The 23,238-nt window shown below is 40.9% G+C and overlaps 1 protein-coding gene across 1 annotated transcript in view; it reads right to left on the bottom strand.

The window, feature by feature from the left end:
* Positions 1-23,238, bottom strand: part of NCAM2 (neural cell adhesion molecule 2) — a 271,498-nt gene that overhangs the window by 82,456 nt on the left and 165,804 nt on the right. The window contains exon 9 of the mRNA XM_056858381.1: positions 14,498-14,648. Within this exon, the coding sequence (XP_056714359.1) occupies positions 14,498-14,648 (151 nt within the window). The remainder of the gene's footprint in view (positions 1-14,497; positions 14,649-23,238) is intronic.

Here is a 23,238-nt window from a genome sequence, read left to right as displayed (position 1 = left end):
TCTTGTCTTTCTTGCTAAGACTCAAGGTGCATTACAAAAATAAATAAATAAAACCAGACAGTATAAGATGTCCTATAAACCATGGGTCCCTGACCTTTTTGAGCCTGCAGGCAGATTTGAATTTTGACACAGCATGGTGGGAGCAGCAACAAAATAGCTGCCACATTATGACTGCCACAGGAGGTGGAGCCAGCCACGAAATGATTGCCACAGCTTAACTTCAGTAACACAGTGTAGATCCTTGTGCTGTGGTAGAAGCTGATGCCAAAGCAACATTAAAAAAGAAATCTGTACAGCCAATCACATCTCCAATAGTTGATCAGAAGCCTTGCTAGGCAAAAGCCCTACATGGCTCCACAAACCTTCTACCAACACTTGGCAAGCACCAGAAAAAGTGTTGGTCAGGCACCATGGCACCCATGCACACTACATTGGGAACCCTTGAAATAAAAAATACAGTCAGACTAGGATTACAGAATTGGAAAACAATGCAGTCCCCCCACCCAAAAAAATCTATCTAGGGCATGACATACCATAATGCAGAAACTGGGTTACAGGGCAGACAACAATTCAGTAAAAACACAGTGAGACGCACAATTAACACTTTAATAGACTACAATCCTATTTCCTTCGTGGTGGAAAGTCTTCAAGTCACAGTGGATTTATGGAGATTCTGTAAAGTTTTCAGGGCAAAGAGACTAACAGAGGTGATTTGCCATTACCTGCCTCTGTGTAACGGGCAGGTTTTTAGGTCCTTTCTGACTGAATGTTCAAAGGGATTTTTTGTTGTTGTTGAAATGGCCTTTTATCTACTGCTTCAGACGGCATTCTTCTTGCATGATTAATTTAAGTAGGTTTGGTTTTAGGACTGGATAGGCCCTAGTCTGGAGTACTGTGGGTTAAAATAGGATACTTGGTGAGTGCCTTGTGGCATCTCTTGATGGTAGAGTAGTTTCCCAATTAAACATCTGATAATTAATAACACACAGTAAGTAACAATTGGAAATTAGTTTTCGGTGTTTGTTTTTTTAATTTGAAGTTCAATGAAAAATAAAGGGAACGTGAATCACAACTCTAAATGAAAGTAATCATAGCCGGTATGGTATGCACATTTTATATATACATATATACATAAACATATACATATACATACATACATACATACATACACATACATTATTTATATCTATCTATCTATCTATCTATCTATCTATCTATCTATCTATCTATCTATCTACATACACACACACACTCATTCCCTCAAACTTTATAACTTGTGACAAGTACAAATGTAAAGCTAAAAAGGGGACACAAAATATCTTAAAGCTTCAAAGGAATGATTTGCAGACTGTAGGACAAGGGATAAGGTCTGAATATGGTTCATTTCTTTAAGAATTAGTAAAAGCAAACAATGCTCAAATCATTGACTCAAGAGTTAAAAATGACAGAATACAGTTCACTGGAAAGCTCAAGAATAGTAGTAAATTTAATTATTGTCATTCTTGGCATGTGATGTACTATTATGACAGTGAAATTGCTGTGTTGTCAACAGCACCTATTATGTCAGGTAATTTTAAAATGGAGGCAATAAACAAGAACAAAAAGAAAATATGCTTGATATGTTTTTTAAATTGGGGGGGGGGGTAAATTTAGAGCCATTTCAATACCATTTGGCTTTTGATACTTGGTGCTTTCTAAGCACCAATAATTCCCATTCATTTCTATAGGGTTTGTGTTATACAGCGTCAGCTGTAAAATCAGTGAAAGAACACAGACCCTTGTATCTAGTAAGTTAGAACAGAACCTATTATTTTGATTTAAGAACTGCAGCTAAGGCACTTACGTGGTGATTGGTTTGAAGTCATACTTAGGGCCAGGCTACACAATATGGACAACACATGTGGGGTCACAGTCATCACCATCATCATCATCATCATCATTTGTTTATTACGGTCAAAGACCAGTTTTTACAAAAAGAGATATCATAATAATTAAAACAGAATGTCTGATATTTGCTCAATAAATCGATGATGATGATGATGATGGGTCACAGTCATGTGACCAGCCTCACAGTCAGACATACAAAATCTCTAAGGTTCTACCATAGAGGTTTTGGCAATTCCTAGAATGGACTGACATCATTTCCAAGTTTTCCCCAGAAGTGACATGACACCATTAACAATGGCCATTCCTCCATGTCATTATGCCCCCCGGTCACCTGCTGGTTGGCCTGGCAACCCTGATTATGACATAGATTTAAATAAAGTTAATTAATGCCATACTGTTGTATATTGCCCTAGCATCCCCAAATAAATACATAGCTTTAACTAGAGCATAGTTAAAAAGCTAGTCTTGATACAACTGAATGAAGAGTACCTTTTGCAAAAAATCTGGCATATAGATGAAAGAAGACCTTGATATAAATACAATAATTGCTGAAGAATGTAATTTGAAAGAAGACATTATTTTTGGCTCTTTTAGAAAAGATATACCTATCCAGAAAGGCAAGTTCAGAAACTGAACAGAAAATAATTCATCCTTCCAGTGCTTTTCAGAGAGGATACTGACCCACTTAGGGCATGATTATGACTATAAGAGGTGGGCTGCGCATAAAATCGATAAAGGAATGATGCAGAACAGCAAAAAATTCACTGGAAACTATGTCCATACATTTGAATATTTCCATTATGTTTAATGCCTCAGAAACTCTTAGCAGAGTGCTGAATAATAAATCATTTGTCAGATACAGCAGGTAATTCAATTAAAGATTTCATAGCTCCAACCACAGTGTATGTTCAGAGTCATATGCAAAATTAGAAATGGAAATTTATCTGATTCAACAGGTGCCTAGGGAACTATAATGACCATGTAGCATACTCAAGCACAGTTTTTACTTGCTAACAGATGGCCAAAGGTTTTGAAATTTAGTGACTATTTCCTTCCCTACTGGGTGGACATTTTATGCGCTTTACTTGTAGACTGAGGCTTCTCACACATGCAAACCTTCTAAATCTTTCTGTTCAGTTTATTAATTGCATTTTGCTTAACCCCCCCCACCCCATCTCTTAGGATAGAGAAAACAAATGATAACCATAAACAACCCATTTAAAAAGTAGACTAGGGCTGTTGAGTACACAGACAGAACAGCCTCCCATTAAATCACATGAGAAAAGATAAACATTAGTATAGCAAACATGGAGGGGGGACTCCTGCTTTCTCTAAATATTAATTTTTTTGGAGGTTTAGACCCCATCTCAATAATAATAACTTTCTCATACATGTGAATAACTGCATATTAGAACACTATTATGCTAGAAATGCTATCGAATTTTACAAGTTTGTTCAGTTCGAATAGCCTCATTTCAGTTCTACTTCTTTTTCATTCAACTCAAACCTGCAAGTTCTTATTTTATTCCATTTTTCACCATTTTCCTATTAAAATATATGCATTTTAATATTATGTATGTGCCAGTAAAACAGGATTATATGTTTTACATATATTATACATATAAAATTGCATTAAAACAACAGTATCAACAAAAGGGGGCAGATTAAAACCATAACTTCTAGAACCAAAAAATGATGGTATATTTCACCATCCCTATATTCTACTGGGAACAAAATCCTGATATCGGATGACCAAGTGTCAAGGAATTGTGCTCACCCACAATTCCTTGCATGATAAACTCTTTGGTTCAGGCCTGGATTTGGGCCTGTTTGGTTTCTATTTCAGAAACGCTTAGGTATGCAAGGGGTGTTTTTGAAGTCCTGAGAATGCTTCGCACCTCTGAGATGACATCCAGCTGGGAGGAATGCAAAACCATCCTCCTTCCGGCTTCAAGGCCAGAGAGCAATTAGTGAAATAACTTCACACGTTTCACCTGTTACTTGGAAGATGGGGGGTGATGGATGGATGGCCACCATTCGTCACAACCACATTCCAAAAGGCTAGTGTAAGCTGCTTGCTCAGCAAAATGAACACCACCTGGCCACCGACGTGGTGGAGTCAGATTAGCTAATGAGCTCGCCCCAATCTGACTCTTCAAGGATAACAACTCGTGCCTTTTGGCTGGTTGGTATGTGGTTCTCAGCATGCTAACCCTCACAAGAGACTACCACCATGTTGCCTTTACTCTGCAGGAAGGACTCCGGTTGCTTTGCACTTTGGACTGGTGAAACCTGTGGGGACGGGATGTAAACTGGTAACTTGTTTTGCGTGCCAAAACTCTGCTATGCCAGACTTCTACTGTGTAGTCAGATATTTGTTTTAGCTTTACTGTTTTGTTTTGCTATGCTTACGTATATGTTTAACTGGAACTTAGTACAAACCTTAATAAATTACTAAACTATAATCTTTGACTGGCTTCTTAACTTCGAGGGCTTCAAGCTAAATCTAGTTGGCCTGGGTTATAATGACACGTTTACCTAATCAGACTTCTGTATTTGCAACCCCACCTTGCAGGCATGTTTCCCTGCAGGGTCGGTGCCTTTGGTTGTGCAACCGTGAAGGGGCAGACTGGGGTGCTCTTGGCCCCAGTCTGGGGTAACCCTCGCAAGAGTGGTGGCAGCTACCGAGCAAACTGGGTGAACCTGGTTCGGGGTTTTTGTTAAACCCGGTCGTCTGCCTTCAGAAATAACCACAAGGTACCCCTTGAGCCGCAGCTCTGTGGCGGCATTCTTTGACACCAAGGCACTATGTATTCTGTACAATTGTTCAGGAGTCCCTGTAGTATATAGGCTCCCATATGCATTCATATGTGCACTCATGTATTGGATTAACTGCATTGGTCATAATGATGGACATTTTGTTAACCTTGACTTAAAATAATATATGTTCGGTATATTCATTTTATTTTATTTAAAATACTTGTATTTGTGTAGCACAACAATAAAATAAAGATTTTGAGAAAGATTCAACAATTTGAACAGAGCAGCAAAGTAAAACTGCAATGTGTACATATAAAACAAACAAAGAACCCCATACAAATACAGATAAGAAGAACCTGTCATAAACACACTTCTTCAGAAATTTAAAGCCCACTTTAAAAGGAAGTTCTTATACCTTTATGAAAGCTCAGTGAGAAACTTGCCTGCCTAATCTGCTTAGGAAATCAATTTTATAAGTCTGGGACAACCACCAAAAGGCCAAGCCTCACAGACTCAAATACGATGTGATGGTAGGAGGGTCCACCAATGAAAACTGTTAAGCTAATATTGCAAGGTGGTTGGACTTTTATGGAAGGAGGTGATACTTCAATTATGTGGATCCCAGGATATGAAAGCCTCTAAAGATTAATACCTGAACTCTGAACTGAACCCAAAATCAGATAGGTAGTCAGCACAGTAACACCGATTACATATAATTTCAGAAGCCATCCCCAGATATAGGGTAGGCAGCTGCCAACTGCTTCCATTGGGTTTTGGAGCTTCATAACTGTGGTCATGTGCTTTTCAAAAAGAAACAAACAACAACCCACCAAAATAAAACAATCAGATCTTAACAAATTCCAACTCTATACTCATTGACAAACGCATTGGCTATCAATCTGAAATATTTTCAGTTCTTCCTAAGTCACTTTCCTATCTAGAGCACTACCACCTTGTATGGGTTCAGTTTCAGCTTATCTAGGCCATTTATACCAGTAGGTTCTTCAAAGATCCTTAGTATCCAAAACCACAGCTACAAATGTTTTACTTATCAGATGCATATAGATGCTACACCATGCATCACCACCATGGCTAACGGGTAAAGTGAAGGAAGCAATCAGAGAAAAAAAGTCTTCCTCCAGAGACTGGAAGGTTTGCCCAAACGAGGTAAACAGAAACAAACACAAACTTGCACAAAGGAAATGCAAGCAGATAATTAGAGATGCAAAAAAAGATTTTGAGGAGCATATTGCTAAACACATCAAAACAAACAATAAGAAATTCTTTAAGTTTATTAGGAGTAGGAAACCAGCTAGGGAAGCGGTTGGACCATTGGATGGCAATGGGAGTAAAGGAACTCTAAGGGAGGATAAAGCGATTGCTGAAAAACTAAATGAATTCTTCTCATCTGTCTTCACTGTTGAAGATACAGGGCAGATTCCTTCTCCTGAACAGAGATTTTGGAGAGGAGAAAATGAGTAACTGAGGCAAATAGTGGTAACAAGGCAGGAAGTCCTTGAATGTCTAGACAAACTGCAAGCTAACAAGTCACAGAGACCAGACGGTATTCATCCTAGAGTTCTTCAAGAACTCAGATGGGAAATTGCTGAACTTCTAACAAATATATGTAATTTGTCCCTTCCATCAGCCTCTGTACCAGAGGACTAGAGAATGGCCAATGCAACACCCATTTATAAAAAAAGGTTCCAGGGGTGATCCAGGAAATTACAGACCAGTTAGCTTAACGTCTGTTCCGGGTAAATTAGTGGAAAGCATTATTAAAGATAGAATTGTCAAGCATATAGAAGGGCAAGGTCTGCTGGGCAAAACCCAACATGGCTTCTGTAAGGGTAGGTCCTGTCTCACTAACCTATTAGAGTTTTTTGATAGCGTCAATAAGCATGTGGACAGGAATGAGCCTGTGGATATTGTTTATTTGGATTTCCAAAAAGCTTTTGACAAAGTCCCCAAAACTTCATAGTCATGGGATAAGAGGACAAGTCCTCTTATGGATTGAGAGCTGGCTGAAAAATAGGAAGCAGAGAGTAGGAATCAATGGTCAGTTCTCACAATGGCGGGATATGAGCAGTGGGATGCCTCAGGGATCTGTGTTGGGACCGGTCCTTTTCAACCTGTTCATCAATGACCTGGAGTTGGGATTAAACAGTGAAGTAGCCAAGTTTGCAGATGACACCAAATTATTTAGAGTGGTTAAAACAAAATCAGACTGTGAAGAGCTCCAGAAGGATCTCTGCGTACTGGAAGAATGGGCATTAAAATGGCAAATGAGATTCAATGTGAGCAAGTGTAAAGTGATGCATATTGGGGCAAAAAATCCCAACTTCTCATATACACTGATGGGATCTGTGCTGGCAGTGACAGACCAAGAAAGGGATCTTGGGGTGGTAGTGGATAGCTCAATGAAGATGTCAACCCAGTGTGCGGCTGCTGTAAAAAAGGCAAATTCCATGCTGGCCATAATTAGACGAGGAATAGAGAATAAAACTGCTGATATCATACTGCCCTTGTACAAATCTATGGTGAGATCACACTTGGAATACTGTGTACAGTTCTGGTCACCACACCTAAAAAAGGATATTACAGAGCTTGAGAAGGTGCAGAAAAGAGCAACCAAAATGATTAAGGGACTAGAGCAACTGTCCTATGGGGAGGGGTTAGGACGCTTAGGGCTGTTTAGATTGGAAAGAAGGCGGCTAAGGGGAGACATGATAGAGGTCTATAAAATTATGCATGGTTTGGAGAGAGTGGAGAGGGAGAAGTCTTTCTCCCTCTCCCATAATACTAGAATGCGGGGTCATTTGCTAAAGCTGGAGAGCGAGAGATTCAAAACAGATAAAAGGAAATATTTTTTCACACAACACATAGTTAAATTGTGGAATTCCCTGCCCCAGGATGTGGTGATGGCTGCCAGCTTGGAGGACTTTAAGAGGGGAGTGGACATATTCATGGAAGAGAGGGGTATTCATGGTTATTAGTTAGAATGGATACTAGTTATGCTGCATGCCTATTCTCTCTAGTATCAGAGGAGCATGCCTGTTGTTTTGGGTGCTGTGGAGCACAGGCAGGATGGTGCTGCTGCACTCGTCTTGTTTGTGGCTTCCTAGAGGCACCTGGTTGGCCACTGTGTGAACAGACTGCTGGACTTGATGGGCCTTGGTCTGATCCAGCAGGGCCTTTCTTATGTTCTTATGGACAATAGAATAGATTCTATATAGAGAGAATATAGGTGTAAAGAATATATAGATTGTCAGGCAGAGGTTTCAGCATTCCTTGATAATCACTCTCTTGACCAATCCACAGAAGAACAAATAAACTATTGAAGGGTCATCACTGAGACAATGAAGCATTCACGGCCCCTAAGCCATGGAGTGATTTGCCTCAGTCCCTCTACAAATGAGGCACGAGTATGTGGCTGGCTGTAATAAATGCTAGCCATCCAAAGGAAGGCAGGATGATATAACAAGCCTCACCTTTTCACTTCAGGCTTTTGCCAGCTGCTGGCAAAGGAGAGTGTGTGCAGAGGCTCAGAGCTGTGAAAGAGACTTGGAGTTTTCAGTTTGGGTGCTTGCTGTCAGTCTAGTGTGGAGAGTGGTACGTGTGCATGTGTCTGCAGGAGAAGGGGGCAGCCCATCCCACCAAGGGCCAATGAGGCCAGGACAGGGCCAGGGGGCCCTGTTTCAGGTGGAGCCCGCTCCTGGTGGCAACTAGGGTAACTGGATCTGGCTGCTGCCACATACTGCCTAACATCACCAGATGGCTGGCTACACAGATGCAGTAGGCATGTCCCCCAGCACCCAGGAACACCCATTGCTGGCTGATAGGGTCATCAGGGTGGTGCTGCAGCTTCAGGTTTGTGTGTGGCTCGGCTAGTAGCATCACGAGGAGCTGGGGGCAGTTGCCCCTCTGTGTGGAGCCCAGGGCAGTTTCCCTGGTTGCTTCGTGGCTAAGACGGCCCCTGTAGGCTCGACACTATTTCCATTTCTGCTTTACAGAAGAACAGTGTGCTCTTGGAAAGCTTTGAACTAAAACAGCAAAAAGCTAAACATTTGCATAATTTCCAATACAATGCAGCAAAAAAACCCTGAACATTTTTAAACAACTAATCTGTCTTGCGTCTGCGATGTGTGATTATGTTTGCATTGGGATTTTGATTTAGAAATGCAGAGAAGGTTTTACTTACTGGTGAATATTTTACTAATTTCTTTACAAAGACTCAGGACACAATACCGAATCCATGAAGGTGCATGCTATATGGAAGCTCTGCAAATGCTTCAACTCACTGGGAATAAGAACGATTGGAAATGGGTTTCTATCTTGATACAGTACATGACTGCAGTAATACAGGTGTGCAATTATTCCCCTTCCCATGTAGAGTTCACCTAGAGGAAGGGTTAGCCTTTGTCAAGACACAATTCAAAGTGATCAGTGAAGATCCAGAGTTTACTGAGTGCTTCTCAAGGCTGAAAGGGATCAGGAAGAGTGCAGCAATGTGGATGCATAGAGACCTTCTGTGCCTTGCATTCACAACTACTTTTAAATCTGAGGGAGAAAGGCAAAACTACACATTACACGCTAAAGCATGTAACATTGTCTCTATGATTAATGTGATCTATGTTGACCATTATAACTGACTAGGTGCCATTTATGTTTAAATTCCATTTTAGGAGACTGCCAGAAAGCAATCAGTTCTGGAGAAGTGTGCATCTTCATGTCTGTTACCAAGGCAACAATTGGACGGAATTGGTCAGAATTCCCCCTGAGATGTTATTCAGAAATTCAGTCCTTCGTGATCTTCCTAATGGTTAATTATTTATATTTAAATTACCTTATACTAGCAGGAGAACAGAAAACTATTTTAATACACATTTTAATGACTGGCTTTTAATAAGCCCAGCAGTTTACACCTCTAAGGATTTTGAAGCTATTCGTTGGTTCATGTCAGGGCTGGTACACCTTTACATTGTGGCTTGGCACTCCTACTGCTCCTTGTTCTACTTGATACTCAGATTTGCTGACAGTAGAGCATCAAGGAGCAGCTGCTGCTGCTGCTACCAGCGCACTCATAGGATCCTATCCTATTCCCAAGACATAGCAGATTTAATTTTGAGGGAATGAAAGAATACCGTAGATGTAGCAGTACTAATCTAGCAACAGTCTGATGCAGCAGGCCACATTTTACAGTTGACAGCTTTCAAATTTTGAAAGGCACACCCACACATGTTAGTAATAGGGCTGTTGAATTAAAAAAAATTCGGTATAGTTCGGATTTGGCCGAATTCAGCCCATTTAGATTCGGGATATGCCGAAGTCCGAACTCCCCCGCTTCGGATCCGTTCAATTCGGCGGGAATTCAAAGTTCGGGAAAAAATTCGGCCGAATACAGCCATTAAAAACACAATCGTGCCTTTCCGCGGCTCTGGGAGGGGGGCATTTTTGGGGTTAGAGGTCCCAAACTTTTGGCAGAGCTTCAAAGGACGTTTATTGAAAGACTACACAAGTTTTGTAAAGATTGGGTCAGGGGGGGCTGGGATATGGGCCCTGAAAGGGGTCCCCCCCACCCTTAATGTGCATCTCTCAGCAGAGCTTGCCGCCCATGCACAAAGCTCCCAGCCCCGACAACAGCTGAGAAATTTGCAAAACAACTGCAAAACAACACAACCTTGTTAAACACCTTTGCAACACATAACTGAAACCTCCCCCCTCAAACCAGGGAGCGAGAGACTCGAGGGGGAACACACACCCCAGGCAGAACCGACGAAAGCCCCCTTTGGCTTCCCCCCCACCCACAGAAACTGCTCCCTCCCCACACACACACAGACTCTGCTTTCCCCCCCACGCACACATACACAGGAGAAAAATTATAGATTAAAGCCCCCAAAGGGGTCTTACTGTGGCTGTCTTCTGTTCCATCAAGAGGGGCTGAAGAGGACTTGTAATCCAAGATGATTCAAATTAGGCACGGGACGTTTTGCTCTGGAGATGCACAGGATCGGCTGATCCATTCATCTCAATAGGGGAAAGGGGAAAGCCCATATCTCGAGACCCCCTGACCCAATGTTCACAAAACTTGGGGGGTACCTTAAGAACACTGGTCTGAAACTCTGCTCAAAGTTTGGGATCTGCACCCCCAAAAATGCGCCCCCTGCAGCCATGGAAAGAGAAAAGGGGGGAGCCGATATTTCTGCCCCCACTGAACCCATCTTTACAAAACTTGGGTAGTATCTTAAGAATAATTGACTGAAGCTATGCTAAAAGTTTGGGGGCTATATCCCCAAAAAAGCGCCCCCTGCAGCCACATAAATGGAAAAAGGGGGGAGGGAAAAGGGGGAGAGCCCATATCTTGAGACCCCCTGACCCAATGTTTACAAAACTTGGGGGGTATCTTAAGAACACTGGTCTGAAACTCCGCTCAAAGTTTGGGATCTGTACCCCCAAAAATGCGCCCCCTGCAGCCATGGAAAGAAAAAGGGGGGAGCCCATATCTCGGGCCCCCTGACCCAATGTTTACAAAACTTGGGGGGTATCTTAAGAAGCTTCATCTGAAGCTCCAGTGAAAGTTTTGTGTCTGTACCCCAAAAAATGCACCCCCTGCAGCCACAGAAAGGAGCGAATGTGCACAAGCACCCCCCCACACACACACACGAGGATTTCGCTCTCTCGCTCTCTCTCCCTGGCCGGGCCGCACATCAGCTGATTCCTCCAGTACTCAATCCTGACTGATTGGCCAGAAGAAGACCCAGCTTGGCCACCGATTGGCCGGGGGAGGAGAATGCTGCTTACTGACGGTTATGCTGCTTACTGACGGCCCCGAATTTGCTGAATTTATTCGCGAACTCCCGAACTCACTGAATTCGGCTCCCCGGTTGCCCGCCAGTTTTGAGTTCGGTTCCTCCCGAACTAAAAACCACCGAATCAGGGGAAATTCGGCTGATTTTCAGTTCGGGCCGAACCGAATCAACAGCCCTAGTTAGTAGTACTTGAATTAAGGTTATGATGAAGATATATGCATATCCAGATGTTTATCCATATCAGGAATGTGTGCAGAAGACTACTTATGCATGTCAATCTATCTTGCTGAATGGAACAAAACTGTTATTCTAGTATTGTTTTGTTTCTTTTTGAGCATAGGAAGTACCCAGCTAGAGAATGCTTGTCTTTAAATCAGCTTCAGTTCCATCAAAAGCAAAGATTAGATCCCTGCAGCCCCTCTACCCAATGCTATAGCAACCATTAGGTACATTTATATTGCCAAATGGTGTTTTCCCATCCAACCGAAATAGTCAATACTCATTTGAACAAGCATCTTCTGGTCATTAGTGTGCCACAAAAGCTAAAGCCTGAAAAAAGTAATCTAATTTAGGGGTGTGCATCAAAAAAGATTGGTAAAATTCGTATTTGGGTATATTGGACCTAAAAAATTTAAAAATTCCCAAGAAATCTCAAATTCCCATACTGGTATGGGGTTTTTTTTTCATGTTTTTTTCAGGAAGGAAGGAAGGAAGGAAGGAAGGAAGGAAGGAAGGAAGGAAGGAAGGAAGGAAGGAAGGAAGGAAGGAAGGAAGGAAGGAAGGAAGGAAAGAAAGAAAGAAAGAAAGAAAGAAAGAAAGAAAGAAAGAAAGAAAGAAAGAAAGAAAGAAAGAAACTGGGTCCATTATACCCTATGGGGAATCTTTCTGGGGCTCTGGGGTAGGTGTTTTTAAGGCAGAGGCACCACATTTTCAATGTAGCTGCTAGGGCCTCTCCTTAGAAGAACCCCCAAGTTTGGTAAAGATTGAGTCTAATTTTATGGGCCCTCATTACTGATAGCTATAGAAATATTTTCAGGAAGAAAACCCAGACAAATAGCAGTTTTTAAAAGACATATCTGAAAATATAGTGGAGTGTATCTGTAACACTTTTTCAGCAAAGTCTGAAGCCTTCCTCCAACCTCACAACCTTCCCTTTATTTAAGTGGCCCTTCTACCACAAGAAGAGATTCTTGAGGAAGGTCCTTAGGCTGTGAGAAAAGGTCCTTAGGCTAGAGAAACACTTCAAACATTGCTAAGGAAAATATGTGATTCTTTCAGTTATTTACTTAGGAAATGTATATGCTGCTTCTCTAGAGATCTGCTGATAACGTTGTGAGCCATTCGTATTCCTTCATTTCAAGTATTACTCGCATTCCAAAACATCTCCATTACAGCTGTATATGCTGTTCATGAGTTTTCTTAACCCAGTCCTACGAAACAAAAAATATTTCCTGAACCTTTACACGTGTGTGTGTGTAAAGTGCCGTCAATTCGCAGCCGACCTATGGTGACCCCTTTTGGGGTTTTCATGGCAAGAGACTAACAGAGGTGGTTTGCCAGTGCCTTCCTCTGCACAGCAACCCTGGTATTCCTTGGTGGTCTCCCATCCAATACTAAGCAATTAAATGTACTTAGGTTTCTATGGAAACACTTTTTTCCAGCAAATTTTATATCAATTAATTCATCTTCCATAAAACCAGTTGTTCTCAAATCATTGTGTGTGTGTAAAGTGTCGTCAAGTCGCAGCCGACTTATGGCGACCCCTTTTTGGGGGTTTTCATGGCAAGAGACTAACAGAGGTGGTTTGCCAGTGCCTTCCTCTGCACAGCAACCCTGGTATTCCTTGGTGGTCTCCCATCCAAATACTAACCAGGGCTGACCCTGCCTAGCTTCTGAGATCTGACGAGATCGGGCTAGCCTGGGCCATCCAGGTCAGGGCAAACATTTACATACATAGTCTTAAATTCAGTTCTATTCAAATTTTCTTTTTCTTGTAGTATTAATCTTATTTCATTCACATAATGTCTTAAAGAATGGATCAAATCACATAATATACCATAATGAACAGTTGCCACCAAAAATATTATTACAGATTGGACCACATGGACTCCTATGACTCCTGCCTGCCTGTCTGGGGAGAGACTCATCAAGGGCAGAGTTGTCACTACCTGCTCTGTCTTTTCCCACCAGCTCTTCGGACTATAAAGAGAGCTGCCTTCCAGAAGAGAAGGGAAGGAAGTACTGCCTGCCTGCCTGCCTGCCTCCCTGGGGAGAGCTTGCTTTTTCATGGGCAGAGTTGCTACCTGCTGCTTTGCCTTATAAAGTAGTTTGTTAATGGCAAATAGTTATTGTGAAATGTGATAGTCTTTTGTGTGCTTTCTTCATTTTAAGCACTTTATATTGGATGGAAAAATGAGGGTTAAAACAAACTGTTGAAGAATTTATATCTAATTGGTTCTTGTAGGTTATCCGGGCTGTGTAACCGTGGTCTTGGTATTTTCTTTCCTGACGTTTCGCCAGCAGCTGTGGCAGGACACTGTCCTTCAGTGTTACTCCTCTGAATACCAAGACCAGGGTTACACAGCCCAGATAACCTACAAGAACCAATGAACTCTGACCGTGAAAGCCTTCGACAATTTATATCTAACTTTACTAATGCTCCCATCAAAAATCTTTGTGTAATTTTCCGTAAATAAAATACAGCATTTAAACCTCATTAATGTCTCAGTATCACGTAAGATGTATGCAAAAGCAGAAAATTTATGTGCCCTCTTCTGGGCAAGGGGTCACTGGGGGTGTGAAGGGGAGGTAGTTGTGAATTTCCTGCATTGTGCAGGGAGTTGAACTAGATGACCCTGGTGGTCCCTTCCAACTCTGTGATTCTAAGATTGAGTCCTTAACTGGTTTAATCCAGAAAGCCACTTTTTTTTACCTTAAGCAGTTAAATACAAAATACTACTTTACATTATTATTATTTTGCCATTAATAATTACTCTTTCTTTTTGCAATAATTTGAAAAAAAGACAAAAAATAGAACTTACATTCAATATCAAGGTACATGCTCTTTTGATGCCCACCAATTCTACTTGCAGCTTCACAGTCATATCTCCCTGAATCTGACAACTTCACATCTTTAATGTGCAGTGACGACCTTCCATGCTGCCCTTTGACTTCTATACGGCCATCTGGGCTCTGTTGGCAGTGATTCAGGAAAAAGAAAGTATTTTATTTGTTTTGTCTTGTATGTTAGACATCACTGACAATTAAATCCAAATACAAGATCCTGGTATTGAAAGTTGTTGTTTTTTGAACACGTTTTACATATTTTTAATACAAAAATGAGCATTGTTTTATGGTTTCCAACTCTGGCTTGTGATAGTCCTAGAGATTTGTGGGTGGAGCCTAGGAAGGGTGGAATTTGGGGAGGAGAAAGAGCTCAGTGGGGATGTGATTCCATAGAGTCCTCCCTCTGAAGCTGCCATTTCCTCCAGGGGAAATTGAACTCTGTAATCTGGAGATCACCTGTAATTCCAGGCGAACACCAGGACCCACCTGGAAGATGGCAATATTAGTTGTTTGTGTAGAAATAATACAAAGACCACTGAACCAACTTTGTGTTTTTACAATGTCTTAAGGAAGATTTTACAGAACTAAGTAATATCATAAGAACATAAGAACATAAGATCACTGCCATGGAATAACATGGTATAAATTGTTAGTTTCCAAATAACTCAGTTCTCATCTCACACTGTTATCCAGAATCCCTATACTTACAGTTTACATGCAATGAGATTCTGGCGCATACCTTGGGTATAGGTAGCTCACAAGAACTCTTTATTCCATAGCATGGTAACAGCAAGCATCACATGTGATGTAAGACCCACTTGCATATGTCTGTACCCGCACAGGGCTTCTTGCATGTTTACAGCATCTTTGGCAGGAAGAAGTTGTGTTGTTTAAGTTTATATGCATATGAAATATAAATGCAAGTGATCTCCCTTACAAAAATTGGGTTGAGAAGGTTGTCACAGCAATTAGTAACACACTGTAAGGAGGAGGCTCTTGAAAAGATATGGAAAAAAACGAAAAACAAAAACAAAAAAACCCCAAAAGTGTTGCTTTTTAGAAAAAGGGCAAAAACATCTCTGTGGAGTATACTCAGAAACCCAATTAAGCAGTGTAGTTCCTTTAAATACCTTTGACTTACATTTAGAGAGACTCTAAATTGGAATCTCCACTTGGCAACTATAAGGTCTTCTGCGACAAGGATCGTAGGGTCCATACTGAGGTTCTGCTATACAAATAGAGGCTTTCTTATAGATCTGGTTCTAAAATTATTTGCAAGTAAGGTTATCTCTCATCCCCTTTATGGAACCGAAGTATGGGGATGGAAAGAGGACAATATTTCCAGCATAGAAACAATTCAAAACTTATTTTTAAGGTGCATCCTGGTTCTTCCTAAAGGGCCTGCAGACGCCCTGATGAGAGCTGAAACTGGCATATCTTCTCTCAGGGCCCGTGTCCATCTTGCTGTCTTAAAATTATTGGGGTGGGGGGTGGGTGGGAGAATGGATATATCAAATTCATTTAGCAAACTATCATTTGAGTCTATGCTTTCTAGGGACTCGACACAATCTGGCTTTCTTAATAACTTACTATCACAATATTCCATCCCCCATGACCTTCTAAGTTCATCGGTAGATAACTTGCAACTTAGAGACTGGGTCTACAAGTGCAATGCTTTGATAGAACATTAATTCTGAAATCACAGTTTGCAGTGGTTTAAATAATTTAAAAATGACCACTTTAGATCCCATTACTTAGATAAGATTTCTAACCAGAGCAGCTTCTCTATCTTTATACTTCTAAACAATGCCAATGGACGTTTTGGTCGGCATAAACAAATTCCTAAGTACCAATGCCTACGTATCTGTGACATGCAAGAGTAGGAGGATTTACCCCACTACATACTTTATTGCCCACTTAACATGCAGCTTAGGACTAAGTTTCTCGGTGGGATATTATTTGGTATAAATTTCCATTCTGAGAAGGAGAAAGTCATATTCTTGCTATCAGATTCTGATGATATATATCCCATAGAACATGTATGCCTTGACAGCAAGGAAAATAAGGTCCAGAGCTGATATTTCAAGAGCAGATTTCCAAAAATGATTTTATTTGCGGATTACAAACTTGTTTTATTAATACTTATCGTTATAAGATTGATCATATTATTGTACATTCCTTTTATAGATTTTATTATTTTACTATGTTTATCTACATTATAATGCATTATAATTTGTTGATGATGTTTTGAAAAGGCCTATGGCCATATACAAATAAATTTACTCACTATAAATGCAAGCTCTGTGTCACAGATGTAATATAATGGAAAAGTTAAAGTGGGGCTGTCACAAAGGTATTAAACTGGGTTCCTTACAATTTTCTCTTTTTTAGAAAAACCCACATTTTGAGAGCAGTTTTAAACTTCTAATATCAATTATGTTTAAGATGCCTATGGAAATGTGGCTGTAAAACCAAACCCTGCTGACCTGTATTTATCAAATGCTCAAAATAAATAGCAGCTAAACCGTCTAACATACTGCAAAGGTACAAACAGAAGGAAAAAAAGATCACAATAATAACAGCAATGCATGATTTCCTGAAGAAAAGTGCCATTTTTTAAGCAACAAACATTGTAAGGCATTTGCCATGAGACTACTGTTTATATCATTCACATTTTACAGTCTTACTATATTGCCACCACCAAGTTTTGGAAACACAGCATACACACAGTTCATTTTACTATCTTGTACATTCATATCATTATAAAGGGACAATATTGTTGGAATTAAACAAAAGACAATAGATACAATTGTATAAAAGTTAAACAGACCAAACACTCATTAATGATACTTAGAGTGCTATCCTAAAGGCCTATAGTGGGATTAAGCTCCACTAAATAATATGGGACTTACTTCTGTTTAGACCTGATTAGAAGTATCCCCTACGTCTGAAGCATTTGAAACATGCAGTGTTTACACATGCTTAACTATTTTCCAGTTTTTATCTTTGTAAAGTGATATGTATACACCACTACAAGATTTGATATCAGACCTCCTAAATTTTATCTTAGCAGATTACTCTAGTGACCTTTGTTTTAAGAGTCAATTCTGCTCTAAGCACCATTTTTAATAGCGTGCAAAACAGAGACAGGAGACCCCCTAGGTATTGCTGGCAATTCTTTAACTTGTAATACATAATCAATTACTTATTTTGAATTCTTGTTGCTAGGAATCCTGCATACTGTCATGTTCAAACAAGTTTGAAGAATTGAGCCTGAAAATCTAATACAATTCTCATGTTTTGGAAACTACCGTATTTTTTGCTCTATAGGACGCACTGCTCCATAAGACGCACCTAGTTTTTAGAGGAGGAAAAAGAAGAAAGAAAGAAAATTTTAAAGACCCACCGGGTCTTCTTTTTCCTCCTTTTTCCTTCTCTTTCCCCACTGCCCCCCTTCCCGGGACTCCCGGGAAGAGGGGCGGTGGTGGTTTAAACTGCTCTGCGCTGCCTGCCCAGGCAGCGCAGTTTAACCTCCGCACCCCCCCCGCACTTCCCGGTCCCCAGGCTCAGCTGTTGGGCGGGGCCCCGTCCAACAGCTGAGCCTTGGACCGGGAAGCGGGGGAGGTTAAACTGCTCTGCCCTGCCTGTTTTATCAGTATCTATAATTTAAGGAAAAGCTTATTTGAATCAACAATGAATATTTTAGTTAATTGTTACATTTGGTTACAGAAAATAATGTATATACTAAAGAAGAAGAAGAGTTGGTTTTTATATGCCAACGTTCTCTGCCACTTAAGGGAGAATCAAACTGGCCTACAATCACCTTCCCTTCCCTTCCCTTCCCCACTACAGACACCCTGTGAGGTAGGTGGAGCTGAGAGTATGTGACTAGCCCAAGGTCACCCAGCTGGCTTTGTGTGTTGGAGTGGGGAAAAAACCTGGTTCACCAGATTAGCATTTGCTGCTCCTGTGGAGGAATGGGGAATCAAACCTGGTTCTCCAGATTAAAGTCCACCACTCCAAACCACTGCTCTTAACCACTACAGCATGCTACACCAGATAAAAGATATTTGAACCTGTATTTCTTGTCTTGGGGAAGATATTTAATGTGCACAGTGGCCAAATTCTTTTGCTCCTGAGGTTTTCCCCATAAACTCTGAGATTGGAAGTTTCAACAAATTTTAGCTGACCATTTTGCATTCATATTTTTTAATGGTCAGTGCTTTTCCAACTGACTGATTAAATCCATTGAAAATTGCATGTTACAATTGCCAGCTGACTGCTAAAGTGCTTTTCTTTAAACCAAACATTTCCAAAGAATGGAATTAATTTCTTCTCTTTCTGTAGCCTCTTGCCTCCTAATTTATAAAAAAGAAAGATAGGCCAGCAAATATGTAGGCTAGAAAAAGTTCTGCTTATTATCTATATGCTTTCTAAGCATTCTGGAGAAGGAGGGTAAACATAATTTAAATAAATATACTACCAAGGCACCAACTCTGGGCTAAATCTACAATTGACAAAAAAACAACAACCTGTAGTTGTTAGTTATTTATATGAGAATCCTATAACCCAAGTGCGCTGCAATTTAGACTATAAATTGTCAGATACCATTCATCTCTCTAAAGGAGTTAAGCAAAGCTGTCTTCTAGCACTTTTACTTTTTAAATCTTTTTGTGAACCATACGATTGCTTGTCTACAGCATCCACTGTGCCATCCACCAATGCTAGCCAACTGCAATATACCAGTTCTTTTATATGCAGATGACACTCTGTTACTGTCAAGAACTGAAGTAGGCCTTAGGAAAGCACTAAAATTGTTTACAAACTACTGCAATGTGGAGGGTCAAAATGGAAAGTCAAAAGTCTTGGTATTTTCAAAAAACAGGAAAATGAAACATAGGTCTTGGAGTATCAATGGAAGCAAAATAGAGCAAGTAAAAAAGGTAAAGGTCCCCTGAGCAAGTACCGGGTCATTCCTGACCCATGAGGTGATGTCACATCCTCAAGTTTTCTAGGCAGACTTTGTTTACGGGATGGTTTGCCAGTGCCTTCCCCAGTCATCTTCCCTTTACCCCCAGCAAACTGGGTACTCAAGTAACCCACTTTAAATACCTGTATATTACTTTTAGCCACAATTTAACTTGAAAAACTTACATATCTGGCTCAAAAAATTGCTGAAGTGGATATAAATGCTTTAGTATGCTTTTTAAACTCTGAAGCACACAGTATGTACCTGCTGCCGTTGAAGCCTTTAATGGTAAGATACTTCCACAAATCTTATTTGGCGCAGGAATTTAGATAAGCAGGGTTTCAGAATACATTGATCACATACTTTTAACATATCTCCGTTGCATTGCTGGTGTACTGTGTTGTGTTGCAGGAACAGCACTGAGAATGGAATTCACCCAGCACTCATTAAAATCCAGGGCCTGGCTGTGTGCCTTTAAATTAAGACTAACATCTCTTTTTCCAACACCCAACACCCAAACAAGTATTTTGCATTGTCTGAGGGTAGATACCTACAATAGTACCTAGATGAAGCTGGTGGACAGTAAGTTGGAATACCTGGACCTCTCTCTTACCATAATTCAAGATAAAAGTCATCATGACAGGCAGAGAGAGGGGAAGAGGAGGCTATTTCAATTTGATAAAATTAGTACTGAAGTAGGTGCTCAGCATGTTTGTTTTATTTTGGCTCTTGGAATATCCCCACCTGTTCACCTCCCATTATATCTAAAATACCTTATCGTCCCAAGCAGCTGCTGTGCATTCATGTTGGGTAGATTGAATACTCTACCTACAGCAGAACTGAATGGGCACTATAGGGGAATTCCAATCTTGATCACCTATTATTATTCTGTTTTACTGGTAAGATTGAGACTATCAACCATGTGCTATTATTCTGTATGCATTGGGCCTCATTTAGAGAATTGTGGATTACTGCTATTCTGAGAAAGAATCAACTTGCTCCTGAATCAAAGGCAGTCTCCTTTCTGTTAGCTGATATTTGTCAGGAAACTATGAGATCAGTAACTGATCTTTTTGTCTGCTGTAATATCTTTAATGTAATATCTTTAATGGACAACCCAACAAGAGATGGATTGATTCAATAAAGGAAGCCACAGCCCTCAATTTGCAAGACCTGAGCAAGGCTGTCAAAGATAGGACATTTTGGAGGACTTTGATTCATAGGGTCACCATGAATCAGAAGCGACTTGACCACACTTAACACACACACACCCACACACACAATATCTTTAAAGTTATTATTATGTTTTATGTTTATGTTTTATGCATCTTCGAGTATGGTTTAAACACTGTGTAATTTTAATCTTATTGTACGGCTCAAGATCTCACATTGAAGGAGCTCTGTTAATAAAAGTAAAGTAATAAATAAACTAAAAGAATAGTGAAGCAAAACTCTCCTTATAAAGGCACATAAGAATACTTAGTAATGGAGGATAAATTTCAGGTGAAACAGTGAGGTAGAAAAGCTTGCAGATGACTACAACTTATTCAGAAGATGATAGATAGATAATTTGTGGCCCTTGGCCAGATAAAACAAGATACATGGACTAAAATGGTCTTACCGAAAAAGGTTTACAGTCCGAGTCTTAAGTCACTTAAAAAAATAAAAATAATAAAATAAATAACATCCAAGTTACATCTGCCATTTGGACTAAGAGACTACTCTGTGGCAATGAATTTTCATTGCAGCCATACAAAATTTTGCTACTTGAGAGGTGATTGAGGGATTATCTCCTTGTAGGAGCTTTTCTATCTTTTCTCTTTTCCTGTCGGAAATGTAAGATGTAAAAACCCCAACTGACGGCATCTTTTTTTTTTCCTACAAGGGAAATGCTGGCTCTTCAGAGAAAAATTCCCCTCTCTTCCTATAGCCTTGAGCTCTTCTTATCACCTAATTTACAACCGAAGACACATTAACCAATCACTGAGTAATCAGCATAAGAAAAGAATGATCCAACATTAGAGCTGCCTTTGGGGAGAGGCAGAACAAAACAAAACAAAAACTACTTAATCCCAAACCCCTGAACAACAAGCATCAATATTGCCGGCTGTTTTTCTATCAAAGTTTGCCTGTAAATTGATCAAAGACAGCATTGGACATTTTGTCTCTCTCTTTTTTTTTTTAAAGCACACATTCAGCCACCAAAGGACAAGTAGAACCAACAAAATTCTTCTGCATCCCTAGCATATATCAACTTTGACAGTGTTTACAGCAAAAAAAATAAAAAATCCTGAAACCAAATAACAATTTATACATCCAAATTAAACCGAACAGTAGGCATTACCTTGCTTTCTACTCATTGGTTGTGTGTAAAGGTGATTTTAGAGAACCAGCATGGTGTAATAGCTACGAGCTGGGAACAAGATCTGGGAAACCCAGGTTCGAGTCCCCACTCTGCCATGGAAACTTGCTGGGTAACCTTGGGCCAGCCAGTCACATACTCTCACCTTAGCCTTACCAGGTTCCGTGGGTCAATCGGCGGGAGGTTTTCTGGGGTGCGAGGTGCAGGCGCACACCTGGCTCAATGTGCCCGCATGCCCGCGCACCAACGCGCCTACATCACTTCCGGTTTACTCAGAAGTGATGGGGATGTTCTCTCAATCTCAGCTGAAACTCTATGGAAACCATAGAGTTTCGGCTGAATTTGCTAGAGCGTCCACGTCACCTCAGAGTAAACCCTGAATTGACGTAGCCGCGTCACACATCAATCACGTCAGCAGGCAGGCAGCCCAGTGGATTGGCGGTAGTTTACCCACCATCACCTGGCACTTGGCAACCCTATCTCAGCTTCAACCCTGGCAAGTATTTGGATGGGAGACCTCCAAGGAATACCAGGGGTGTGGTGTGACACAGAGGTAGGCAATGGCAAACCACCTTTCTCAAAGCAGAAAGATATGAGACAATATTGGAATGCATTAATCTGAGGTTTTTTTGCTGCTGTTGCTGCCCAGCCAAACAAGACATGCAGTCAGCACTTGATTTAACAGTGCCTATCCAAGCAATGACAAGCTGTCTCTGCAGCTGTGGAATCCCGACCTCTTCTCCCAATATGACAATGCAATACTACCCTGTAGCAAACTATTAATTTCCTAAGGAACTCACAGATCTAGTGTGGGAATATGACACTCACTTGCACGTTGTGTGTTTGTCTGCATGTAAAAACACATTTCCTCTTCTTGCCACCACCCCCAAGATATAAACCCCAGTCCCTCAGTAACCAGCACCTTGTAGTACACTGGTAAGGCTGCCTCTGAGCAAGTACAAAGGGCAGAGCTTCCAAGTACTTTAGCTCCCCCCATGGGTGCACGTCCTTAGCGTGTATAAACAGGCTTAGCATATGAGTGGGATTTCAGACACAGTCTGCTTCTTAAACAGGAAATAAGCTTTATTACTAAAGATTACACTGGAGGACATACATGGAAACATCCCCAAACCCCACCCTCCTCAGGATCCACCCCCCAAATCTCCCACCGGTGGCAAAGAAGGATCTGGCAGCCCTAAGGAGGAGGGATGCTAAGACTCCCTCCCAGGAACAAAGCTGCATGGGGTTGGGAAAGACGGAGAGTGAAGGGGGCTGGCCACTTGATCTGTGTGAAGAGAGCAAAGGGGAGGGAGGGATCCAAGACTTCTCATTCTATTCTGGTCTGACTGCTGCTCAAAGGGCTCAGATGCAAGGGTCAAATTTGC

This window comes from Euleptes europaea, chromosome 12 (genome assembly GCF_029931775.1).
Source record: "Euleptes europaea isolate rEulEur1 chromosome 12, rEulEur1.hap1, whole genome shotgun sequence".
In the NCBI taxonomy this organism is placed as follows: Eukaryota; Metazoa; Chordata; class Lepidosauria; order Squamata; family Sphaerodactylidae; genus Euleptes; species Euleptes europaea.
The sequence above is the reverse complement of the archived record's forward strand: the minus strand, read 5'-3'. Positions and strand labels throughout refer to the sequence as shown.